Genomic DNA, 22102 nt, shown 5'->3' on the forward strand with positions numbered 1-22102 from the left:
GGTAAATTCTATGTGGAAGGTAGGTGATTTTCTTGCACCCATTCATATTGGGAATAAATTTCAGAAATGAGTGGTCTTGTAGCAGGGCAGTGCTACTCTAAGAGGAGAACCTGCCCTATAAAGTCTCACTTCCATGAACTGTTATCTTTCAGGAAAGATAATTTGGGTGTTTTAATCACATGGCTGAACCCCATACTCTTCACAGATAGGATGCAATTTTTGATCAGAGTTTCTTGAGCAATGTAGTTTTGTATTGTTTTTTCTGCAAGGAATATATTGGCTGGAGATATTTTGTACCTAAAATCACTTAGCTTTTCAAGGTTACTACCTTGAAAAGGAACAATATTTATAGACTTTTTCTGGGGTAGTGAGCTCAATTTTGCAGAAAGAAGGGACGATTATTATCACAAACTCTAGCATTTGCATTATTGTCTGAGAACCAGGAAGTAAAAACAAATTAAGATTAAGTAAATGAAATTAACCTCATGTGATACTGCCAGCATTGAATGGAAAGTATTTCTTAAGTTTGTTCAATACCTCATCCTCCAAGAGATCATTGAACTGACACCACTCTGTAGCCTTGAAACAGATCAGGAAAACACATTTCAAAAAAGTTTTTCCTTTTTTTTTAAAAAAAAAAAAACAAACTAATAAAGGACCATAAATGTCACATTCACCTTTGAGAACCTCAGCTAATCTTCCCATATGCCAAAGCATGATTTAATTAAAATTCTTCTGATTTAAAAGTACAGGTGTTCCATTTTGGCCCTGAAGGAAGCTTTTCCTCTGGAAATTAAGAGGTGAAAGAAGCCTCAGTTGCCATGTGTGTTTTAACTGTGTTCTAGGCCCTGGTTTACCATATGGCTTTCTTAAAAGAGCTTCAGTGTTCCTCCTTTTTGAGAATAGGATGAGGCAGGAGAGAAAATGGTCTGTAGGAAGAGGGATTAAGGCTGGAAGGACCAGGATTTTGGTTGCTGGTGAAATACTAACAGGGTGAAACTGCTGTTTCAGGTAAAGTAAGATTACCTGGAGGGCAGGAGATGGTATGTTTCATTTTATCCCTGAAGACCTGTCTTTCCATGTACTTTGTCATTGGGACTTTATTGCTCCTTTTCATATGTTGGTTATTGATGAGTAGAAAAGGAAGATTTACTGGCAGCTCAGTACTTGGCTGAATACAGTCTTGTTTTCAACTGAAACCATAATGGATATATGAACTTGACTGAGTTGCCATTTGACCTTTTCTGTGAAAGTTATCTTTTCAGGCAGATGGAGGAAATGTGGTACTGGATAAAATTAATGCCCTTGTTTAATATGGAGGAATTTTAATCTCTTGTATTTTCTGAATTTAGAAAGCAGTTATAGGTTGTAATGCATACACCTTGGAATGATCCAGTTCTTGAAGTTCATGATGAGCAAGTAGCGAAATGTGAAATATATCCACTTTCACCACAGTAGCAGGAACACTTGAGAAAATCTCTTCTGTATACTATTGCTTTATTAGGAATTCTTTATTGATAGTTGATGAGGAAAAAGTCTCTTGTAAGAGTAATGAAGTGTAATACATTTGCACCGTATAAATACTTACCATTCTCATTCAGGTATGTATTGTTTATCATAGGAAAAGAATGACTGATGATTAAAAGGCAAACTTAGGGCTTTCCTTCACAGTGTTTCTCCCCTCAATTACTGTTTGTGTTCTCTTTCTTCCTTTTTTTTCCTCCCCCTGCTCCCCAGGAGAAATTGTCACAGGAAGACACTGAGCCATGGTATTTTCAGCAAGTGTATGCAAGATACTGGAAGCACTATGATCTAGCCATGCGCTGGATGCATAAACACCAGAAAGCCTACAGGAAAGCCATGGAGTCCTTCTATCACTTACCATGGCATCCTTTTGCAACCTCTCCAAGTAGCCGTTACTCAGATTGGGATGGGAATGACCTACCACATACTCCTAGCTGTTTTTCTAGCTACAGGCGGTGTGGCAGAGCTAAGTACCATGGTGGAGCTCAGCAGTACAGGGTTGCCCACCCAGGAAGGGAGGATGCTGATAGGGACTCTGAAATGCAGGAAGGCTCTGAGTCCGAAGAGGAGATAGAATATGACTTGAGTAACATGGAGATCACAGAAGAACTTCGCCAGTTTTTTGCCCAGACAGAGAGGCACCGGGAAGAACTGCGTAAGTCTGTGTGTGTTGTATATTTTCTGGTGCTTGGTGGCCATCGCGTTGGATGATGGATAACTTCAGTGTTTTAGAGTGTTTGTAACAATTTACAGGAGTAGGGGGCACTGCAACGAACCAGGCAAAACCTGTGGGTGCACTCAGGTCAGGACCATTCATTAGAAATAAGGCTCGGAAAACGTTAGAAGGTCTTTCTATGAGAGAGAAAAGATGATGACTGTAAGGAAGAGAAGACAATATTCATCTTCAGTTCTGAAGAAAATCTGTCCGTGGGTAGAATGATCAGTGCTCTTAATTGCACAGATTCCACTGGTATTTTATTTCAGAATTCATTCTTTTAAGAGCCACTCACTCAGTCTTTCGCATTTTTTTTGCATTCCATTTCTAACTATCCTTTGGTTTATCTCACAAAATTTGCTTAAATTTTAAAACAACATTTAATCAGTCAGCTTTTCTGTTAAAAGTATTTAGATATACTTACATTTCAAAATCCAAAATTAATTCATGCTAGATTTTAAAATTGGAGTTAAAGATTTAAATTAGCTGAAGGACTTTTTAGTGCCATTCAGTACAAAATATTGTGAAAACTCCAGAATTTTTAAGGTTAAATCTAATTACATGATATATCTCTGAAAGGGGAACCCAGAGGAAGAACTTTACTACAACCCTAGGGTAAACCTTAATGTACTTTATAATATGGATCAACCATTTTACTTCTTGTTCTTTGGCTAACCCAACAGCAGAATTCCAAGGGCTTCTCTTCTCTCCCTACATCCCTTGGGTCCTCTGCATTCTGTACCGTACCAGAAATTTTTCTTTGTTTTGCATCTTGATCTGGACCCAAACCCTTAAGTAGGGGACATAAGACAAAGACTTGACCATTTTTAGGTCTCAACCCTCTTTTTCCTTTAAGATTTCACAGAAATGAAAAAGCCCAATAACTCTGAGTATCATATTGTACTTTATATACAGTAAATTGTCAGTACAAATGTTGCAGGCAAATTTATGATCTGTTTTTAAGAAACAGCATGATGAAAATAACTCTCCTCATGTAAGTCACATACCAGAATGGTAACTGAATAGATTTCTTTCCAGAAAGGAAATACCCGAAATGAATGTTTGATAGAACTTGTTACGCATATTGAAATAAAGAAATGCTCTAAAAATGCAGAATAAAGACAATGATTGGGAGAAAGAATTAAAATTATGTTAAATTCTTTGATCGGAGTTTATCTAGTAAACTGAGACACCCCAGATTAACTTCACATTTCCTTCGGTGTGGTGTGCAGCTTCTCTAGTTAGTGGAGGAATGTGAGTTAAGGAACTCAGTGGTAGTGCCTGACATGCAGCCCTTTCTCATCAGTGTAGCTCTGCTTCTGCAGAGTGAATTTGCTGTTCTCTGAAATCTTCCTTTGAAGAGGTACAGGATGCTTTGAGATGCATGGCTAAGTCTAGAAATGCAGTATGCTTTCTTTGGATTTATGCTGTTTAAGGGCATGTTAGTGATTAAAGCAGTATCCTGGAAATTAGGAAATCTGGGCTTGGAGATTCTTTTTCACAAATACCCTATATAACATTGATATAACTATTTTATGTCTTCCTGACCTCTCACTTTATGTTCTTGCTAAAAATATGATTTGATTCTTTACGATGAGCAAGTGGATCAGGAAGAGGCTGGTGACTGAGAATGGAGAGATTTGACCCTTGATCCTTCTACCACATAGGTACTTCGAAGCTTTTGGAATAATTAGGTCTCGACTCTGTGCCGTTTTTTAGCTTAGTTCTGGGTAAGTGTAATTCCTTTCACTTGAGTGACAGTATTGCAGATCTTCGTGTAAATGAAAGCAGACTCTGGCCTTTAGTTTCTGTGTTCTTCAGTTTCTTTGTAGTTTTCCTGATAAAGTGAGGGTAATAATTGGCTGTAATTCTTCAAAGCAAGCAAAAGTGAACTAGTGCAGTGCATGATTTAATTGAAACTTAAAAGTGCTACAGTACTCTTCAGTAAATGGTGCTATCTAAATGCTAATTTTGCAAGTAATTAAAAATATAGTATGAGCTTGTGCAGAAATAATTTTCTTTGGGGAGGAAGGAAAATAAAATACAGTTTTAATTCTGTTGAAATTTATCAGAAGAAATAATACAAGCAGCAGCAGAAGGAAAATACTCATTTGATGAGATGTATGGAGACCCTGCTGAAGACACTACTACTCTACTTTTATGGGACAGTGTTGTTCATTATCCTGGGTCTGTTTCTGAGCAAAGCAATCCTAGCTTAATGAACCCCTAAATTTCAGTGACGTTATCAGGTTATATCTTTCATAATGTGTTGAGGAATCATTTTAGCTTTTTTATCAGTCCTCAAGGAAAATGGAGATAATGCAGATACACACAAAAAACACAGTTACTTAATATTTTCTCTCAGACACATTTTACTTCCAATCCCAAACTGTAAGTCTTGGGCCGTAATTGTCCACTGTATGAGCAGATCTGTAAAGGAACTTGGGTGCTATAAAGCTCAGCAGTGCCTGAAATTTAGGTATCTATTTCTGAAAGAGACATTTGTGATGTTGAGATCAGAGTTTAAGTTTTCTCTAAAGTGAGTGGAAAGATTTGGACATGGCAGAGGAGAATGCATAATAGCCACCTTGATAAGCACACGAAGTACAAGCCAGCTGTTAGGGCATGTTAAGGGGAGGGCTGTGTGTGAAGTTTGCTTCCTCTGACATAGATAAAGGGCTGCAGGTGGAGTTCACAGCCTTTCACCTCTGCACCTTGCTGTTCATTTGGGAGCAAACACCTGGTTTGCTCTTGTTTTAAATTGAAAGCTATGCAAGAATTTGGCCTATGTTAATTGGCAACTTACTGAAGTATCTGAAAGTATGTAGGAAACAAATAGCAATGGGACAGAAAGAAAGAGGAATGTCGTGTGTAAGGATGAGAGTACTGGTACAGAAGGTAGAGGACTGATATCTTTGAAGGATGACTGCCATTAGTCTGGTATTTTTGAAGCCCTGCAAAGTTAGGAAATACTACAGAGCCTTAATGTGGCATATTTTGGCCATGTGTGTGATGGGAGTCTTGATTTACATATTTAGATATAGTTGATTCCCTCATACAATCTGTGTCTCCTCCATATATAAAAAGGTAATGAGATAGACTAAAATGAATCCTAGTTCATGTCAAACTCTCACTTCTAATGCTTGATGTAGGATCTGCTGGAGGTAACAGTGATCGCTGACATCAGCAGAGAAGATCTTACAAACTGTAAGGGTGGAAGACTTAAATAGGGTGAAGGTGGAGGCAGGAAAGGCAGGTTGGTTGTATATACCTGTATTAACATAAATTGCAAAGAGAAGAGTTTGAAAGTGAAAAAAGCTGCCAGGTCAGACTAACAGAAGAAGAAAACTTCAGGTTTATTTCATTTTTCAGCAAGTACCACAAACTTCAAGAACATGTGGATTTCTAAATGATGTACTAAATTTTAGTTTTGCAGTGAGCATTTGCAGTGATTCACTAACTTGTACAGTAAAGCCTTTGAAACTGGCAAACTCTGAGTCTCTCTGCATGATTTAACACTTCAGCAGGGAGAGCTATTCACAAACAGAATTTCTTTTGGTCTTTGAATTCAGGTCAAATTCTTCCTAGTTTTTATATTATGTTATGTGCTGCAGTCATGTTATGTGTTCCTGGAATACCCCAAACTAATTGTGAGCAGAGTTTTACTGTATGAACTCAGTCAGACACATTAATGTACAACAAATCTATTGCATACTCTAAATATACTGCAAACAAGCCATTCAGTTAAAAACCCTTACAGGCAGTTTAATTTCTTTTCTAACAGTAGGTTATAAAGAATCTTCAGTTATTTCTTCAATGGAACCATAGTGATTCCGTTATTTTAATCCCTTTTTTCTGTTGTTGTCAGGCTAGCCTGTTGTTTTTAGTTCTTAGTGTAACTGGTGATTCTAATATATTCTAATATACTTTGCTTCTTGGGAAGACTTTTAGATGTAACTAGAAACATTCCCTCAAAGCATGAAGTCATTTTTCTGTGTTACACACCTGTCAGACCTAACTAGTATACTTTAATTCCTCAAGCATCCTAGATGTAAAAGACAGAATACAGTAAGTAGCTTTAAGAATTAAAAGGACCAAAAACCAAGAAAAGAAAATTCCCAGGTCTAACAAACTGGTAAATTATCTAGTTGCATGTATTTTATTTATTACACTTTTAAATTTAACCTTTGAAATACATAGTTTGTCTTTATGCTGTTTTTCTTCTTTCCCCTTTTTTACATAAATGGTATTAAAGAGAAAATGACTAATATAATTGAGTCAATACAGCATTACAAGTACATAGAGAACTATTCTGTAGTAGTCAACAGGCAACGAGATGGTGTCCTTTAGTTAAAACAAAGAGAAGCAAAGGAAACTGCAGTCATGTTAGTTCATTATGAACAGATAATAGTCTGTCAATTGTTAATGTCGTGACTAGTTTTTTCCATGAAAGCCTCTGTTTGTATTGCCAACACATACCCTCCAGCTTTTCCCAAAATAATATTGCCTAAAGTTTTCAAGCCAGATGGAAAACCGCTAAAAAAAAATGAAGGGGAATGAACGGAACGAAGATATTTGTCTCAAATCTGCAATTTGTAATTTTTTCCCCCTCGGGTTTCTTTTTCTCTGAAAGATGACTGTTGCCTCTGCCTGTTCCGTGAAGTGTGTGATGGAATTTTCCATGTTTTTAACTTACTTGAATAGAACCAAATGGATGAAGCTTTTGATTTTATTCTTCTTTAAAGCCTTTGTGGTGCTTTGGAAAATGCTGACTGCTATGCAGGTTGTTTGCCACCGTGGGTTGTTTCCATTTTCCTTCAGTTTTGGTAAATGCTTCTCCCTGTTTTTCCTCTGCCTCTTTTCCACTAGACTTCAGAGTTCAGATTCTTATTTTTGGTCTCCAGGGTCTCCTTCACTTCTGCTGTACCTTAGTCTGTCAAAGCAGTGTAGATGATGGCCTTATAAATGTCCAATTGACTTTTATGGCTTTGCCAGCCCTGTTTCACATGAACAAATTTTTGTGTTATTTAGTACTCAAAGCTAAGAGAAGAAAAATGCCTCCCTGAGAGGGAAACAAGAAAAAGTGGCACAATCTTCACCATGTTTGTATTAAAAAATACATATATTTGCAAAAATAAAGATTCTGAATTGCGTTTGGAAAGCAACAGTTGGCCATAGTTTTATTTCACTTTCATAAACTACAAAGATTTCTTTGTACTTAGAGTATCAGTTTGGGAACACAGATTTTCCTGGAGTATTTTATAGTCAAGAAAATGTCCTTGGATCTCATGCTTGAAACAGAGCTTGAACTTGGAAAAATACATAGCTTCGCTATGCACTGAGGCCCTGGGCCTATAACTTGCCTAGCAATCCAGTGCGCAGTGTGCATTATGTTATACAGGTGTACATGCTGCTCTGCAAGTTAATGGAAGAGAGACAGTAGATAGCTTGAGGAGCTGCTGAGGAAACAGTGAGCTTTCTGTTTTACTGAACTGGGTACAGTTTTGAAGTATCCTTTGCTGCGTGCTCCGGAGAGTCATGTGAGAGTTAATGAATAAAACTGGAAATTGGGGTATATAAAATCTTGTTTGTTCTTTGCCTCAGACTGAGACTCTTTGGCAGTATGGACATGCCCTGAAAGTATATAAGTGCAAGACTAGGCTTTCTCTCATTTTACTGTTAGGTGCTAAGGGGTGGCCCAAGTTGGAGCTTGTAGGGGGCATGTTAAAGGTGCTGTGGACTGCACTCCCAAACACACAGCCTGGCCAGTACAGTGGAGCTGAGCCCTGGAATGCTGCTGCCCTGTGTGCCAGCAGCTGCACAGGGCTCAGCTCTTCCGAGCACGCTGTGGGTGACTGGTGCTTGAGTTGCAGCAGATTTATAGCTGGCTGCACAGGCAAAGAAGTTCATGTGCTACAGCATACCTGTAGTGTAGATACTGCCTGAAGATGAATGCCAAGGTGGCAAGCACCTCCATTTCCTCCTGCATTTTATGGAAATGAAGATTGTCTCAGTGGCTGCCTTATTAGGAGAACATGAAACTTTAGAAACCTGTGCTTGAATATGTCACCTTTTTTTGTCTGCCCCAGTGTTTTCACAGTAACACAGTGGAGATAGTGTATACCTCAAGTGGTTTGTTGAGAGGCTCAAACTCTTCATATTTATAAGGGATTTTGAGTGCCTCGTTTGGAAGTAAGCAAAAGGCTTGAGTGGTAGAAGAACAAAGAGGATGGTCTGAGAAGAGTTGGTAATCCCAGCCTTTTGCTTAACTGTTAAGTTACATGTCATCTCCGTGACCAAAAGACATGCTATTGATGTTATCTTTACTGGACAAGTACAGAGTTTTAACTATCCATTCTCGTAGAGAGCTTTTATCCACAAGTTATTCATGAGTCCATTAGTCATGAGTCAGCAAGAACAGTTAGGTAATACAGTAAATCAGTGCTGTGGTAAAATTCCTTCTGACTGGAATTGCTTCTTGAGGTTATAAGAATAAGATGCATAGGATGGGACAGATCATTGCTTCTCAGCTGCACCTGTCTTTTACCGTCCATGTGCCATACCTGTTTTCTAGTGCTCTTCCTTGATAGTTGATGGTCTTGGAAGGATCCTGTGGAAACATGTCAATGGCTTGCTGTTTTGTGCATTGTCACTTTTACAGCTCTGAAGGATTGGGACTTGCTCTTTACAAAGAAAATACATGAAGTAAGTCAATTTTAAGTTAGACAAGCAGAGTGCCAGTGTCTGCTTTGTGTCCATGCAGTCTCCAAGGCCCAAACACATTGCTGTGATGTACCTGGGCTCTGCAGAGCTTTGTCAAGGAACTCCCAAGCAGATCCCAGGGCTGAGAGGCCATATGTGGAAAGGGAATCCCTTCCCAGCCTTGTTGTAAGAGCAGAAATAGCTTTGAGAGGGTTGTTACAGAAGGCTCCCTCATATGGGAACAGTTTGGTAGTGCTGGGGGCACAAACTCTACTGAGAACTAGTGCTGGTAACTTTCCGAAGGCAAATCTGCCTGCTTATTCCATTAGCATCTGCAGCTGCTCTGAGTGGCTCCCCTAGTTTTCTCTTCATTCTTCGTCCCTGCAGGGGAGCCTGTGAAAGTAGCTGCAGCTGCTGTGGAAAAGAGCAGGTGAGACCATGCTGTCAGACACAGCTCTAGAGAAAAGTGATATAAAAGCTGCTCTGTGCTAGCTGCTGGTCTCAGGCAGTCTGTCTTCACAGTTAATGCACTTTTCCATCACCTCTAAACTTTGTTGATTACTGGTTCCAGGTAGGTGCTACATGCAGCATTTCTGGATCCCTGAATGATTTTACTTTTGGAGGGAGCTCTGACACAGTTCTGTGCTAATGACTCTGAATTCAGACCTCTTTTAACATGGTACTTTCAGCCTTGTAAGTAAACAATGGCAGTCCAAGGGACAGAATATAGGAGCAAAGTATCTCAAATATTTAACATTTGAAGTCTTTCTTTTTTTTATAAACCTCTGGTACAGATTTGCTTGAAGACACGTAAGTTATTCCTGCTATCCAGATGGAATTCCAGTCCGTTACCATAATGGAATTGCTGGAGCTCTGGAGGTAGAAGGTGAGAGTTCAGAGACTTCTGCCTGGGTCTTTTCAAAACTCGCTTCCTCACATGCACCAAATCAAGTGAGAGAGACAGAGGCTGTTAAGCTACCCATCTCAGATTTGGGTGACCTTTCCAGACTTCCATCATGACCTTGCACATGTCATGTAGGACTGGAGCCACAAAAGCTTTCAACATGGGTAGAATTTAGAAACAGATATGCAAAAGAATAACTCTTCTCTTCCAACCATGCCTTCAAAGTAAAGGGGGGCATGTCGTTCATACTCAAAGGAAGACATATCTTAAACCTAAGTGTGCAAGGGAATGTTGTCAGTCTGTCTTTGTCACTGGCTGGGTTAAGTACCTGAGCCACCTTGTGATGCAGTCTTCTGTGAATCCCATTTCAAGAAGTCTAAATCTAACCTTCTACTCTAGGAGTTTGTGTCCAGAGATGCTTTGTGGATTTAGACCTGTAATATGGGGATAATAGCCCTCCTCTGCCTCTGAGGAACACACCATGTGAACTGCTAAATATAGTTCGATCCAGTTGTTCATCAGTGTTACAATTGTTGTTTGCTCCCCAAGTACTGCAGCCTGTTTAGCTAGTGTCAGAGCTTTCCCCTGATATTTTCAAGGAAATAAATCTTAAGTTGTCGAAACACGATTCTGCAGTGCACTGAAATCATGGCAGCAATGTAAAATAAAATACACTATTGATTGTTATTCACATTTAGCTGGATGAGAACCTCCTGGGTTTAATTTCATTTGCAATTGCTGAAATGGTGGTTGTTACTCTGAAAGTCAACTGTGTATTCACATGGAAAGTGGGGAGACTTTACCAAGGCATGTAGGTCTCTGAAGAATATTTTGGGCCATGATTTTAATATGGTTGTCCACAAATGCTAACAAGCCACACTGCTGTTCTCCCACTTTGGACAGGCCTTGAATATCACATTCATTTCTAGGAGGTCTGCAATTTCTGAAGCAATTGCTGAGCAGTAGTAAAGCAAATGCATTGGAAGATTTGCTTTAAAATTCTTTAATTGCTGTTACTTTGGGATTTTCGACCAGTGGCAAGGCTGAGAAACTTTGGATGAATCCGAACTATGAAACTGCATCCAGTATCAGAGCAAATTGGTGGAGGAGGTGTTGAGGTGGTGGCTAGAAGAGCATCTGGCTCTTGGTGGAATGCAAGAAGTAGTATCTACCTCTTCCCAATCTTCCCACTTCTCGGTGGTTAAAGCTGGTGATTTGTATGCCCTGATTTTGTGTTTTTTGCTTGGCGTCATCTGTTGACCTCTGTTTTGAACAGGCTGTGAGCCTCGATGGCTCTCTTCTTATGTGAAGTCTTCTCTTCATCAAGTCACTTACACTTTCTTCCTGTATGAATTGCCCCATTGAAATCACTGAGGGAGACATGAAATTCACACTTGCTAAGAAGTGTTGGTATTAATTTTCTAAAAGGCAGAATGCCAACTGCCTTTTTGAAAAGAGGTGATGCTTAGCTTAGCTTAGACTTATGCTTCCACAACAGACTCTTAAATTATTTCTTATGTCAAAAGTACGATAGAACCACATCTGGAATTTTCCTCTGACATATTTTCTGTTTTTCTATTGTGGTTTGTAGTCCTAAGTGTAGCGATTAACCTTGGACATTTAAGTAACTCCATTTAATTTACTAGACTGCTTAAGTGACGCTAAGTGAAAAGCAGTATCAAAAACAGAACCCAAGGGTTTAATATGTATTAGGTTTGTATGCTTCCTAGTATTGCTTTTAAACTCTTATGATGGCTTGAAAGTACCAATTTGTCAATCAGTATTGATGCCTGTAAGTAATATTATTTAGCATGGTAGCAATGAGCAAGTAGCAAGCAAAGGTCAGAAGTAAGCTGTCTTAGCCCTTTCTTTTGCAAGTTATGGTATACGTTGCTGATTTCTTTAGTTTGACCTTCTGTCTAGATGCCCCTTACAAAATGATTGGTCAGGATGCCCACTGTAGTTTACGGGCAGCATGACAAACATATGCGTTTACTTGATGAGATTAATTTTATCTGGATCAGTGTTTTTATTTAATTCTGCTCGTCTGCAGTAATATTGGCTAAAGGAGCTGCTGGTAAACTGAAATGTTGGTTCATAGCCTGAATATGTTCTGATTTCTTTAAAAGAAAAAAAAAAGGAAACCCAACAACACGATTGCAATTTATCAAAAATATTTAAAAAACAAAATTTTTTTTGAAAATAAAGTAATAGATTTCCTAGTGTATATTATTGAGTTGCTTTGCCATATCTTAAAATAAAAAAAAAAAATAAAATACCACACTGAATTCAGCAGTGTGGTCTGTGGCTGGAGTCAGGAAAGGAATTTCAATGTAAAGTTCTAATGTGAGAATTTTGTTCTAAAAGCTGATGAAACTAAATCTTTTTTCTTTTTTTTTTTCTTTTTTTTCTCCCTCCCCCTTTCCTCCTTCCCTCCCTAGCACTCTATACATCATGGAGCACTTTCTTCTAAGTTCATGTACTTAATTTCTATTCAGAGCACATGTAAAAGCTGTCTTGGTAGCGAAACTCATGTTCTTCATTGTTTTCATTATTTATTTTTTTAAAGAAGCACTTCTACATTTGAACATTCCTTTGAGAAGCTGAAATGTGTTCACTCTCCTCTGCCTGTGAGATGTATATATGTATGTGTGTATACAGATACAGTTATATAAAGATTTAAGTAATCCTTCTGTTTACTCTAGCACGGTGTCTTTGTCTGGCGTCAGCATTGTTGCCATCAGTGACAGATTGGAGTTGTTCGGGGGGATGGGAGCACAGAGTCAGCTGGTCTGTGTCTAATCTTATTGCTATAGGCTTGATCCTTACTAGAGGCAGCTGCCAATGCCTGATCCTGCGCTAATTTCTCAGTAGTGGTCTGCAACTTGCTGGCTTTTTAATTCTGTCAGATGGCACGAGTGTGTAGTCTGGATAAATTTTCCAGCAGTGTCTGTGTTTTGTCATGTGAATGTTGGTGTCTGTGTGGTGGAAGTGATGCAGAACCTTGGTTACATTGGGCTCATCTAGGTATTTTGTATCCTCTACAGAGCTGCCAGAGATAGCTATCTATCTGAATATGGATTATGTTTATAGCATTGTAATTTCTACAGCAGGCTTTTGCTTGAAATTACACCAAGCAAGGTGGCTTCTTAATATTTATTAGTTTTGACTGTTCAACTGATTTTGTTGTCAGGGACAAGAAGATCCCTTCTTAAGGGTTTCGTTATGGTAGAAAATAGAAGAAAATCTGAAAGAAAGGTTATTTAGGTGGACAGTAATCAGTATAGCCTTTTGCTAGTTGAAACAACACAAACCGTCAAGTTCATGTTTACATCTAGGATCCTTGGCAGTTTGTTTTGGAGACAGCAAGACAACCCTTTTGAGTTCCTAATCTTATTTGTAAAACAGAAGTTAGTTGCTTTTATCTCCTCTTAACTGTGTACCTTTCTACAAGTTATTTAACCCATGATTTTCAAAATAATATGTGATAATTAATCCTTCAAAACCGTCTGTCAGGTAGGAAGGTATTAGACTCTTTTTACGGATTCATTAGCGTGAGGTATGATGTAGTTAAGTAACTTAAGAATGATATGGACCACTCAGCAGCAAATCTGGAGGTGGAACACTTTGATTCTAACTCCATTTCCTGGCTTTCTAACCACTTCAAATGGCTAAGTGTTAACTTTTTGAAATTGCTATGTTCAACCTTGTTTCTACAGAGCTTTACTCTTTAAAATTAATAGAAAACGTCTATTGCAGTGAAGGAGAGGATATCTAACTCAATACTCTGGACTGGAAAAAAGCTATTTTCTGTCTGCTCTGGTAGCCTGTTGCAGTTGTCTCTTTCTTAAGGAGTATACTTTCTTTCCTTAGACTATTTCCTGCTCTTGCTAATAGCTTTTCGGTCAGGCTATGGTTCAATTAACTTTTGTCAGTGCCAAAGCCAGGTTAAGCAGTTCCTCTTCCTAGCTATTCACTCCTGCTCCCATGCTACTTCTTTAGTTCAGCATGTGTGGTGCCAAGACACTGTACTGTTCCAGGATTAAATATAACAGTTTTTTGTAGAAATCCTCGTGTGGCCTCATAGGCAGTTGTACTGGCATCCTTGAGGTGTTTGGGACCTGGAGCATACAGCTAAGGGAGAAGGAGGGGAACAGGAACTGCATAAGCCAGTTCTGTAGCTGAGAAAAATGTCCATGGAACCACAGTTTCAGACTGCTACAGGCCTGCCAAGGAATCACATCTGCTCTTATTTCAGTCTGTAACAGAACACGTTCTTTTTTTCTTGAGAGTATTGCATTACTTATAGATATTTGTGGTGAAATATTCAATTTCTTTTAACTCATTCCCTCCTCAACTAGCACATGGAAAATCTATCAACATAGAGACACTTATGTCTTTAATATCTTTAGCATTTGTGGTAGTTCTGTTTCATATTTGGTTGTCACAGTGGTGGCTGAGAGCTAATCTGTGGAGAAAACTACTCCCAAGCAAGGTCACTGTTAATCCAGAATAGTGTTTTCAAACCACCTACAGTCATTGATTTTCATCATACATTATACTGCTGATATAGTGGCTTGTCTACACTTCTTTGATTATCAGACTTTACCTGTTAGAAATGGGAAGGGAAAACTTTTATCAGCTGTAATCCTTTTAATACATTTTTTTTTTTTCACATAGAACACTTTAATGAAACACTTAAACGTGAGTCTGTCTTCCCTGAGCCAACTCAAAGCCAGAATGGTGCTGTTCTGCTGCTAAAGAGTCTTTGAGTACGTTTCTACAATTTCTGTTAAGTTGCTTAGTGTTTTAAAGTAACCCTTCAGCAAACAAGGCAATGTTTCTTCCTATAACTGTGAATATTTTATCTTTACAAATGAAGAGTTAAGTCTGTTGTTTTGTGTCCCACAGGTTCCCACTCATGAAGGCTTTTGTCCTCCAAAGATTTACACTTGATCAAGAGTAATGCTTGAGATCCCAAGCCTCTGGAAATACATAATTCTGTAGATTTTTAAAGAAGTGAAATTAAACTCCCTGGAAATCCTGTTTACAAAATCTTAAATTTGAAATCTGTATTTTGTTGGAATTCCTCATGGTAAAGATAGTGAGCTGCCTCATGGTATACCTGATTCATGCAAATACTGGCATAATAAGATGGTCTGATGCTATCACTTCAGAAAATTTCATATGTGAGTTTATAGTAAAGCTACTTAGCTTTGCTAGGGAGCTTCATGAAGAATCCTGTGTGGGAAGAATATTTAACACAACAGTAGGCTTGTGGGAAGTGACATTCAAAGACTAAGAACTAGGTTTTTAATCAGTAGAAATGAGTAGTATGTGACTGTTAGTGTGTGCTGCTCAAATCAGCTCAGGAAGCATTTAAGAGAAGATGAGAAAGCTCAGAAATGCACATGCTGCAATAACAGAAAAATCATTCATTATTTGAAATAAGCAGACAAATACATGAACAGGGGTATAGGTCGATAGGAAAACACAGAAAATGAGGGGAAAAAAAACAGATCAAGGTTGGGGAAAGTGAAATATTTCCCTGAAGAGTAATGTGCTAACTAAGCAAGAAGCTGAAAGTCAATTAAGGAGAAGTCATTTGCCATTTTGTCTCTTGCCATAAATATGATTAAAATCGTGTGTGGCAGAGCGCGCCAACACCTGAATAACTGTGGAGAGGGCTGCCTTTATGAAAAATGATGCCAAATTGCATATTATCACTGGTTACAGTTTGCTAAAGGCTGGGTATATACATACTAAGAGCTAAAAATGGTACAAGGAACCACACCGTGATGGGTATGAATCTTTCTGTACCTTCATTAAAAATCTAACATAGATAATTACCCTCTCTGCTTTTATTGCTATTTAATGTTAAAAAGTCTCTTCATGGAGATGTCGTTCAAGTAAGAGAAATTACTTGGGTTTTGAATTTGGGTTTTGTTTTTTTTTATTCAGAGGTAAATTTCAGAGAGGTTTTTTTTTTATTATTATTAAGCTTTTCAAATGGTATTACAAAGAGAGAAGAGTGAAGTGGATCAAACGTACAGACTTACTAAATGTTCTTTTTATAAAGTGAGAAATAAGGGACCTGAGCTTCTGAGGTCCCTTAGGAAAAACTGCTTTCATCTTAAGAATGGTCATAGTCTGCAGAAGGTAGCTAAGAGGGCATTTGTCTCCATACGAAGCTCCAAATGCGTGGAACAGCTAGCATGTTAGTTACTGCTCATCCTGCCTTTGGCAGTCCATGAGGACAGACATAGTTGTCTGTACTGGTACACAATTCTTTTCACTTGGTATACCCCAAATTAAAAGTAATTATTCACAGCCAGTAGAAAAACTAAAAAGACTTTCTTTCAGAAAGCCCGGAATCACTGATGGTGTCCAAAGATGCAGTGAAGTGAGTTGCATAGAAATCTTGCTACTCCTGAAAGAAGAAAGCAAATGAGCTGTTTACTGTGTTTGAAAAAAGGTGTCCCAACAGGTTTGGGCCAGAAAACAATGACCTCCCAGCAGAACTGTATTTAGTAAGAATAAATTCATTCTGAAAAGAGCTTCAAGAGAAAAGAGTCTTTGGAGAGAAACAAAGCTCACCAATTATAAAAACATCAGCAATGCTTATTCTTTGTACAGTAACCAAACAACACCACAGCTGGCTGCCCAGCTTTTTAACATTTGTAAAACATTGTTCTGCAATTAGGGGAAGCTTGCCAGTAGTTGAATTTGAATGATGCAGAGGAAAGCACATTTATTTTAGTCTATGTGAAGTGGAAGGAGGAACTACTCAAAACTGTGTAAAACTGTTTCACATTTATTATATGGCAGCACAATGACTTAGGAATTTAAAGCATGGAACTCTGATTTTAGAATGAGCTAGGGATTTCATCACTACAGGCTGAGAACTGGTTTTATAATAAGCCTTGCTACCTAATTCATAAAATAATATGAAATTATTTTATTTTCAAATAAAATAATTTATGAATAATAATATATATTACAAAATAATACAGGAAGTTCTGCATACTTCCATAGGTGGTTATTGTTATAAGCAGCTTATTTTATTTGTCCATTGACAGATTCTTATCTTTCTGCTGAAGAGATAATCGTACACTTAGCACAAGTGGCATTGCTATGTTTTGTTTTTAAAGTAAATCTTGATATAATGGAAAGAACACAGGCTTGCTGCAACTAAGAGCAGTTCTACTTCCCAGCTACTGCCCACCAAAGAAAGCTGAGTGTGCATTTTAGCAGGACAAAGCTTTCTCTCCCTTCATCTCTTACTTATCTCTGTGTTTGACTAGAAATCCTACTTTTGTAAAAGCACTAGTTTACATACTGTTTTACTTCCATGGCTTCTCTTTCCATGATTATCTATGATGGCAAATGGTGCCCTCACTGATGGTAGATTTTGTCATGGTTATATCTCCCACAAATAACTGATCTAAAGCTACAGTACCTTCCACACAATTGCCAAGTGGTATTACTAGCAACAGCTGCCCTATTCTACATTCAGATTCAGCCTCTAGTACAAAAAGCCGTATGTCCTTTTCACAGACTCCTGTCCCTGGCCTCTCCCTGGATTCTGTACAGCACTGGTTTTAAATGTCTGAGGCTATGTAATAGAGTTGCTCTGGGAAATTTGTAACCAGAAGCTGTGAAATAATACCAGTTAGGTTAGAAAGTCAAAGGCAGTACATCTGGTAAGTGTAAAATAAGATGTGTACTCTGGAAGTTCGTTAGGTAGTTTGGAGAGTGGGTTCAGAAGGGTGACTGTTTTGGTTGTTAACGCTAGAATCTGCAGGTTTATAAACTGTTCGGTTTGTGCCCCAAATGGAGGTTCACGTACACTAAACTGTAATCCACTTGTCTGTCATAAAACTTCTCCTAAAAACTCATTAAATTTCCAAACGCAAGCATACATTATAGATCTCTAGAGAAATATCTTAAGTATTGTTGTGTGCAGTGAGCTATCACAGGGCATTCTGAGGCGAGCGAATGAGGAAGCAGTTGTCTCTAACATGCAGCTATGGAACTAATTGATAAAAAACATCCATAGGCAATACAGAAGCATAAGGAATCATCTTTGTGGCCCAAGAGAGCCAGCAAATACAAGTTCAGTTCAGAGCCCTACCTGCAAAGTTTTGCTGTGTAACCTATAGTGGGAGATACTGTTTTTCCAACATAGATTTTTCTCTTTTTTCTAATAATATTCAGTGTAATATGCATTGTTTGAATCAAGTTTATGCTGAAAAGCTTGCTACATACCTGTGGGCAGCCTGACATCCTAGTAAGCCTGTTGTACCGGCGTGCAAGTGACCTGCGTAGCCACAGTCTGAGAGCTCCAGCCTGTCCTCATAGTGGTGGGCTCTCCATGGACAGCATTACTTCTTCTAATTCAGACCTTGTGGTTAAAATGGCCTGACACCAAATAAATCCAACCCTTCCAAAAATGCATATGGACCCAAAGGTATATTTCCTCTTGAATTCTGGCAAAGCAGGACACTTCGGAGGTGTGCCCTTAAAACAAAATTGCTGAGAGTGGAAGATCTCTATGGAATGTATTACTAATAAACACTAAAGTACTCTTGCCCTTCTGCTTCCAACACGCAACTGTGGATGGTATTCGAAAGGGCAGGACTAAAGCTTTCTCTGTCCCTCTCAGACAAACAGATGCCAGAATTGAAGTTTCAGATTATACTATTTAAAAATATTTATTTTCCCTGACTGAGGTATGGGGGATATTTTATTTAGTGAGGCTGATGCTGTCAGTTGGCTGCTCTCTACAGTCCTTTCCAGAGTAAAAATAAACAGCAGATGTTTGACACAGATATGTCAGGATACTTAACTTTTGTTTAGGGTTTGCAGATGTCATGTGTTTTATGGGAGTTAAATCTCTGTCTTGGGGGAAGGAGGGAAGAGGCACATGGCACCGAACACAGAGAAACATGTGCTGTATGTGACTGATATATCCTGTTCTGTGGATGCTCTGTCCCTTTTGTTGTTTAGGAAGAACTTGTTCTCAAGCCCATTTGTTCATTATTAAAGAATATTGGTAATGAACTGTTTCTGTGATGGAAATGTTGAGAACTATCATCTGTTATTGGTTGGTGAAGGAGTTAAACACCTGGCAGGTGATCTCGTTTGTCTTCTAGGAATGTCTCCGTAAGATGGGTTCTTTTGTAGCACTTCACCGTTTTAACAGCATAGCTCACCTTGCTGAAGCATTATTTGTTCAGTGCAGCACCTGATTGAACAAATTAGCTCCCACCAAGTGGAGCTAACTTTGGGCACACAAAATCATTGAGTTCTTGCTTCCAGACTGGGCTTGCGAAAGAGGATTTTGGGGGGCAGATTGGTCCAAGTCTTTCACCCCTTTGAACTCTTCAAATCCTCTTTAAAAGATGTGCTGCAGGGATTTATGTTGGGCTTTGTTTTGTTTTGTCTTAAAGCAATAGCAATAATGCTGTGTTGAGGAGGACTTTGGAAGTCTTGAGGAATGATTGAGGTTGGCTACTGTGTCTAAACACAATGTTTACAGTTGTATTTCATTGGATATACTTGATGGCTGGCACTTGTATGACAGTGTTTTGTTCATTTTCATGGGGTAGTAGCTGATTACAATTTCTGTTGGCCATGGCTCTGCTAAAGTTACCTTTTCCTGTGCATTGTTTCATTGTCTCAGCTGCTAAGTAATTACTTTGGAAATGAGTTCTCTCGCATTTTTTTCCCCAAGAAACATGTATGAGCGGGAGAAATGAAACAATGCTGATTTTTACTTCTTATTATTAATTCAGAGGTTTTTTGCAATTTCAGGAGTCAATTCCAGGATCGTCTTTCTTTCTCCTCACTGCTTCCAATCTAATTTGGTTACACTGTTTAGTAGGAATTTGTCATTATGCCTAATGATGAACACAGCATAAAAAATAACGTGATGTGTTTTGTAAATTGGGGAAGTAAGCTGCATTCTGGAACACGTGGCTCTGCACTCTCTAGACCCAGCACAAATTTGAACCTGTAATATTTAAAAAGTTTAACCAAATTATTACTGGTTGATAGATGATTAATTTATGTCTTCTGTGGTTTATTTATCTAGGGAAACAGCAGCAGCTGGAAGCTGAGCACCAAGAAGTATATGTGGAGGCTGATCATGACCTTCACGTGAAGACAGGGCGTTCTGTGCAGCCACCTGCAGAAAGACCTGGGGAGAGGCGAATGGCAGAAATGAAGAAACTCTATGGCACTGGAGCTGCCAAAATCCAAGCAATGGAAACTGCCATGCAGCTTACCTTTGATAGGAACTGTGACAAAAAACAGCCCAAATACTGGCCTGTTATTCCTCTCAAATTGTGAGTACCTGAACTGTGCTCTGACTTGGCACAGAGCTGTGGTGATGTGTGCCTCAGTCAGTCTGTGAAGCTAAAAGAGTAAATTGCAGTGTTTGCTTTTGCTTGGGTAATTGGGGTTTTTTGGTTGTTCTTTTTTTCCTGTGGTGAGGGTAGGAAAGGGAAGGAGGAGAATGATTCTCTGCCCTGTTTTTCTTTATACTATCTGTCAGCAATGCTCACAGTCCATTCTACGTGTCTATACTTGTCAGGTTGTAAAAGGAGAGACAGTAACATTTTACCTGTCTAAAGCCATAGTTTCTCTCATTTGATGCTAGTCTGCCTTGACTGTGCTTGCAAGAAATGTAGCACTATTCATTTACATTCAGTAAAATTTTCACTGGGAAAAGTTAGAGCAATGCCATAAAAAGACAATACAAATTGTCTACCCTTTCCATTTAGAAAAGTGAGTAGTCCCAATTTTTTATTATTATTTAAAATAGTAGCTTTTGGATCCGGTCTAACACAGCACAGCTTGAAATGTTGTGTCTGCTAATCTTTGATTTTTGGAAACCAGGAGCCCACTGGCCTAGATACAACATATCAAATTACTATAGCCCAGCCATTTGAATTATTTTTAAAAGGTTTATAGTAAGTCAGGAAGTTTTTCTTCCAGACTGATACTTAGCTGGCAGAAATTCAGCCCTAAAGCAAAATTATATAGAAAAAATGTTCTAATGAAAGAGAACAACAAAAAATGCCTGACACGGCACCCTCTGTTAGAGGTCTGTTTAGCAGAAGAGACCTCTGAGAAGAAAAAGCACTACTGGGGCCAATGCCAACAGTGATTTTTGCCATTTTAATAAAAAGCGTCTGATTGCTGTGATGCTTTAAGGAAAAAGAAGAACTAGCCTGATAGCCTAAAGTTGCATCCATACACTGTATGTGCAAGTTGGAAGCTATGTAGCTGTGAGAGCTACGTTCATTTCAGGTGCAGCTTCAGGAGCAATCTTTGTGTTGTATGCACACAACTTAAACATAGGCAGATTAGATGTGCCTCTGTGAGAGCTCATCCATCTGCACAGGCTGTTTGGCTCCAGTTCTCTCATCCTTTACTTCTGGTCATTTGTGCTTGCCCCACTAATAGTTGGTGTGGTGGAGTGAACCACAACTGTTCTGTTAAAGAGAAGCAGAATTAGCCCCTTAGTATTGGTGACTCCTTAGAAAATGGTACCCTGGACACTCCTTTTCAAAACTTTCTGCAAAGCACTGCTACTACGTAAAATTGTGTGCTGAAGATCTGTAATTTGTGTTATGCAGCTTTTCCACAAAAGGAAAAATACACTGTTTTAATTCTCATGAACATTCATGTATCCTTTTGGGAACAGAGAAAGCCGCAACTGAAATTCTTACTGTAATTCATGCCCATGGGGTCTTCTGTGTCTCCGTAGCACATGTAGTTTGTAACACACAACTGTAGTTGTTGTGCCTTCTGCAGCAGCCGGTTGCACCAAAGCAAATCTGAAGTCTAGTTTGCAATCTCCTTGTTCTTATTAGGATTACTGTGTTTTTAGAAGCACCACTTTTATTTCAGTTCCACCTCCTTCATTTTAGTGTGATGAGATGGAGTTAAATAGAATACTGACATTAAAAGTCCCCAGCCTTCAAGACTTGTTACTGATGTGACTAATCTGTAAAACTCATGTGTGGGAAGGGAGGGAATAGAGTTGTGGGTGATAGTCCTGTGTTTGTCTTCACTCTTGTTTTTGGATGGGTTTGTCAGAAATTCAGTGTTTTGTTTGGATTTCTCATTGTTGACCAAATAAATTCTTTTTGTAACATCTTGTAATTTTTTTTAGCAAACTTCCATACTTCTCTAACATGCCAGTTGTCAAACGCTGAAGCTTTCTCTTCACTGTTGTGTTTAAGGAA

At 38.7% G+C, this 22102-nt stretch overlaps 1 protein-coding gene across 3 annotated transcripts in view; it reads left to right on the forward strand.

The window, feature by feature from the left end:
• GEMIN8 (gem nuclear organelle associated protein 8) overlaps positions 1 to 22019 on the forward strand; it is a 28671-nt gene extending 6652 nt beyond the window's left edge. For all 3 annotated transcript variants that reach the window (XM_062574512.1, XM_062574528.1, XM_062574520.1), the window contains exons 4-5: positions 1738 to 2179; positions 19942 to 22019. In XM_062574512.1, coding sequence (XP_062430496.1) covers positions 1738 to 2179; positions 19942 to 20198 — 699 coding nt within the window. In that variant the 3' untranslated portion in view covers positions 20199 to 22019. The remainder of the gene's footprint in view (positions 1 to 1737; positions 2180 to 19941) is intronic.
• Positions 22020 to 22102: the final 83 nt, after the last annotated feature.

Source organism: Rhea pennata, chromosome 1 (assembly GCF_028389875.1).
Source record: "Rhea pennata isolate bPtePen1 chromosome 1, bPtePen1.pri, whole genome shotgun sequence".
Classification (NCBI taxonomy): Eukaryota; Metazoa; Chordata; class Aves; order Rheiformes; family Rheidae; genus Rhea; species Rhea pennata.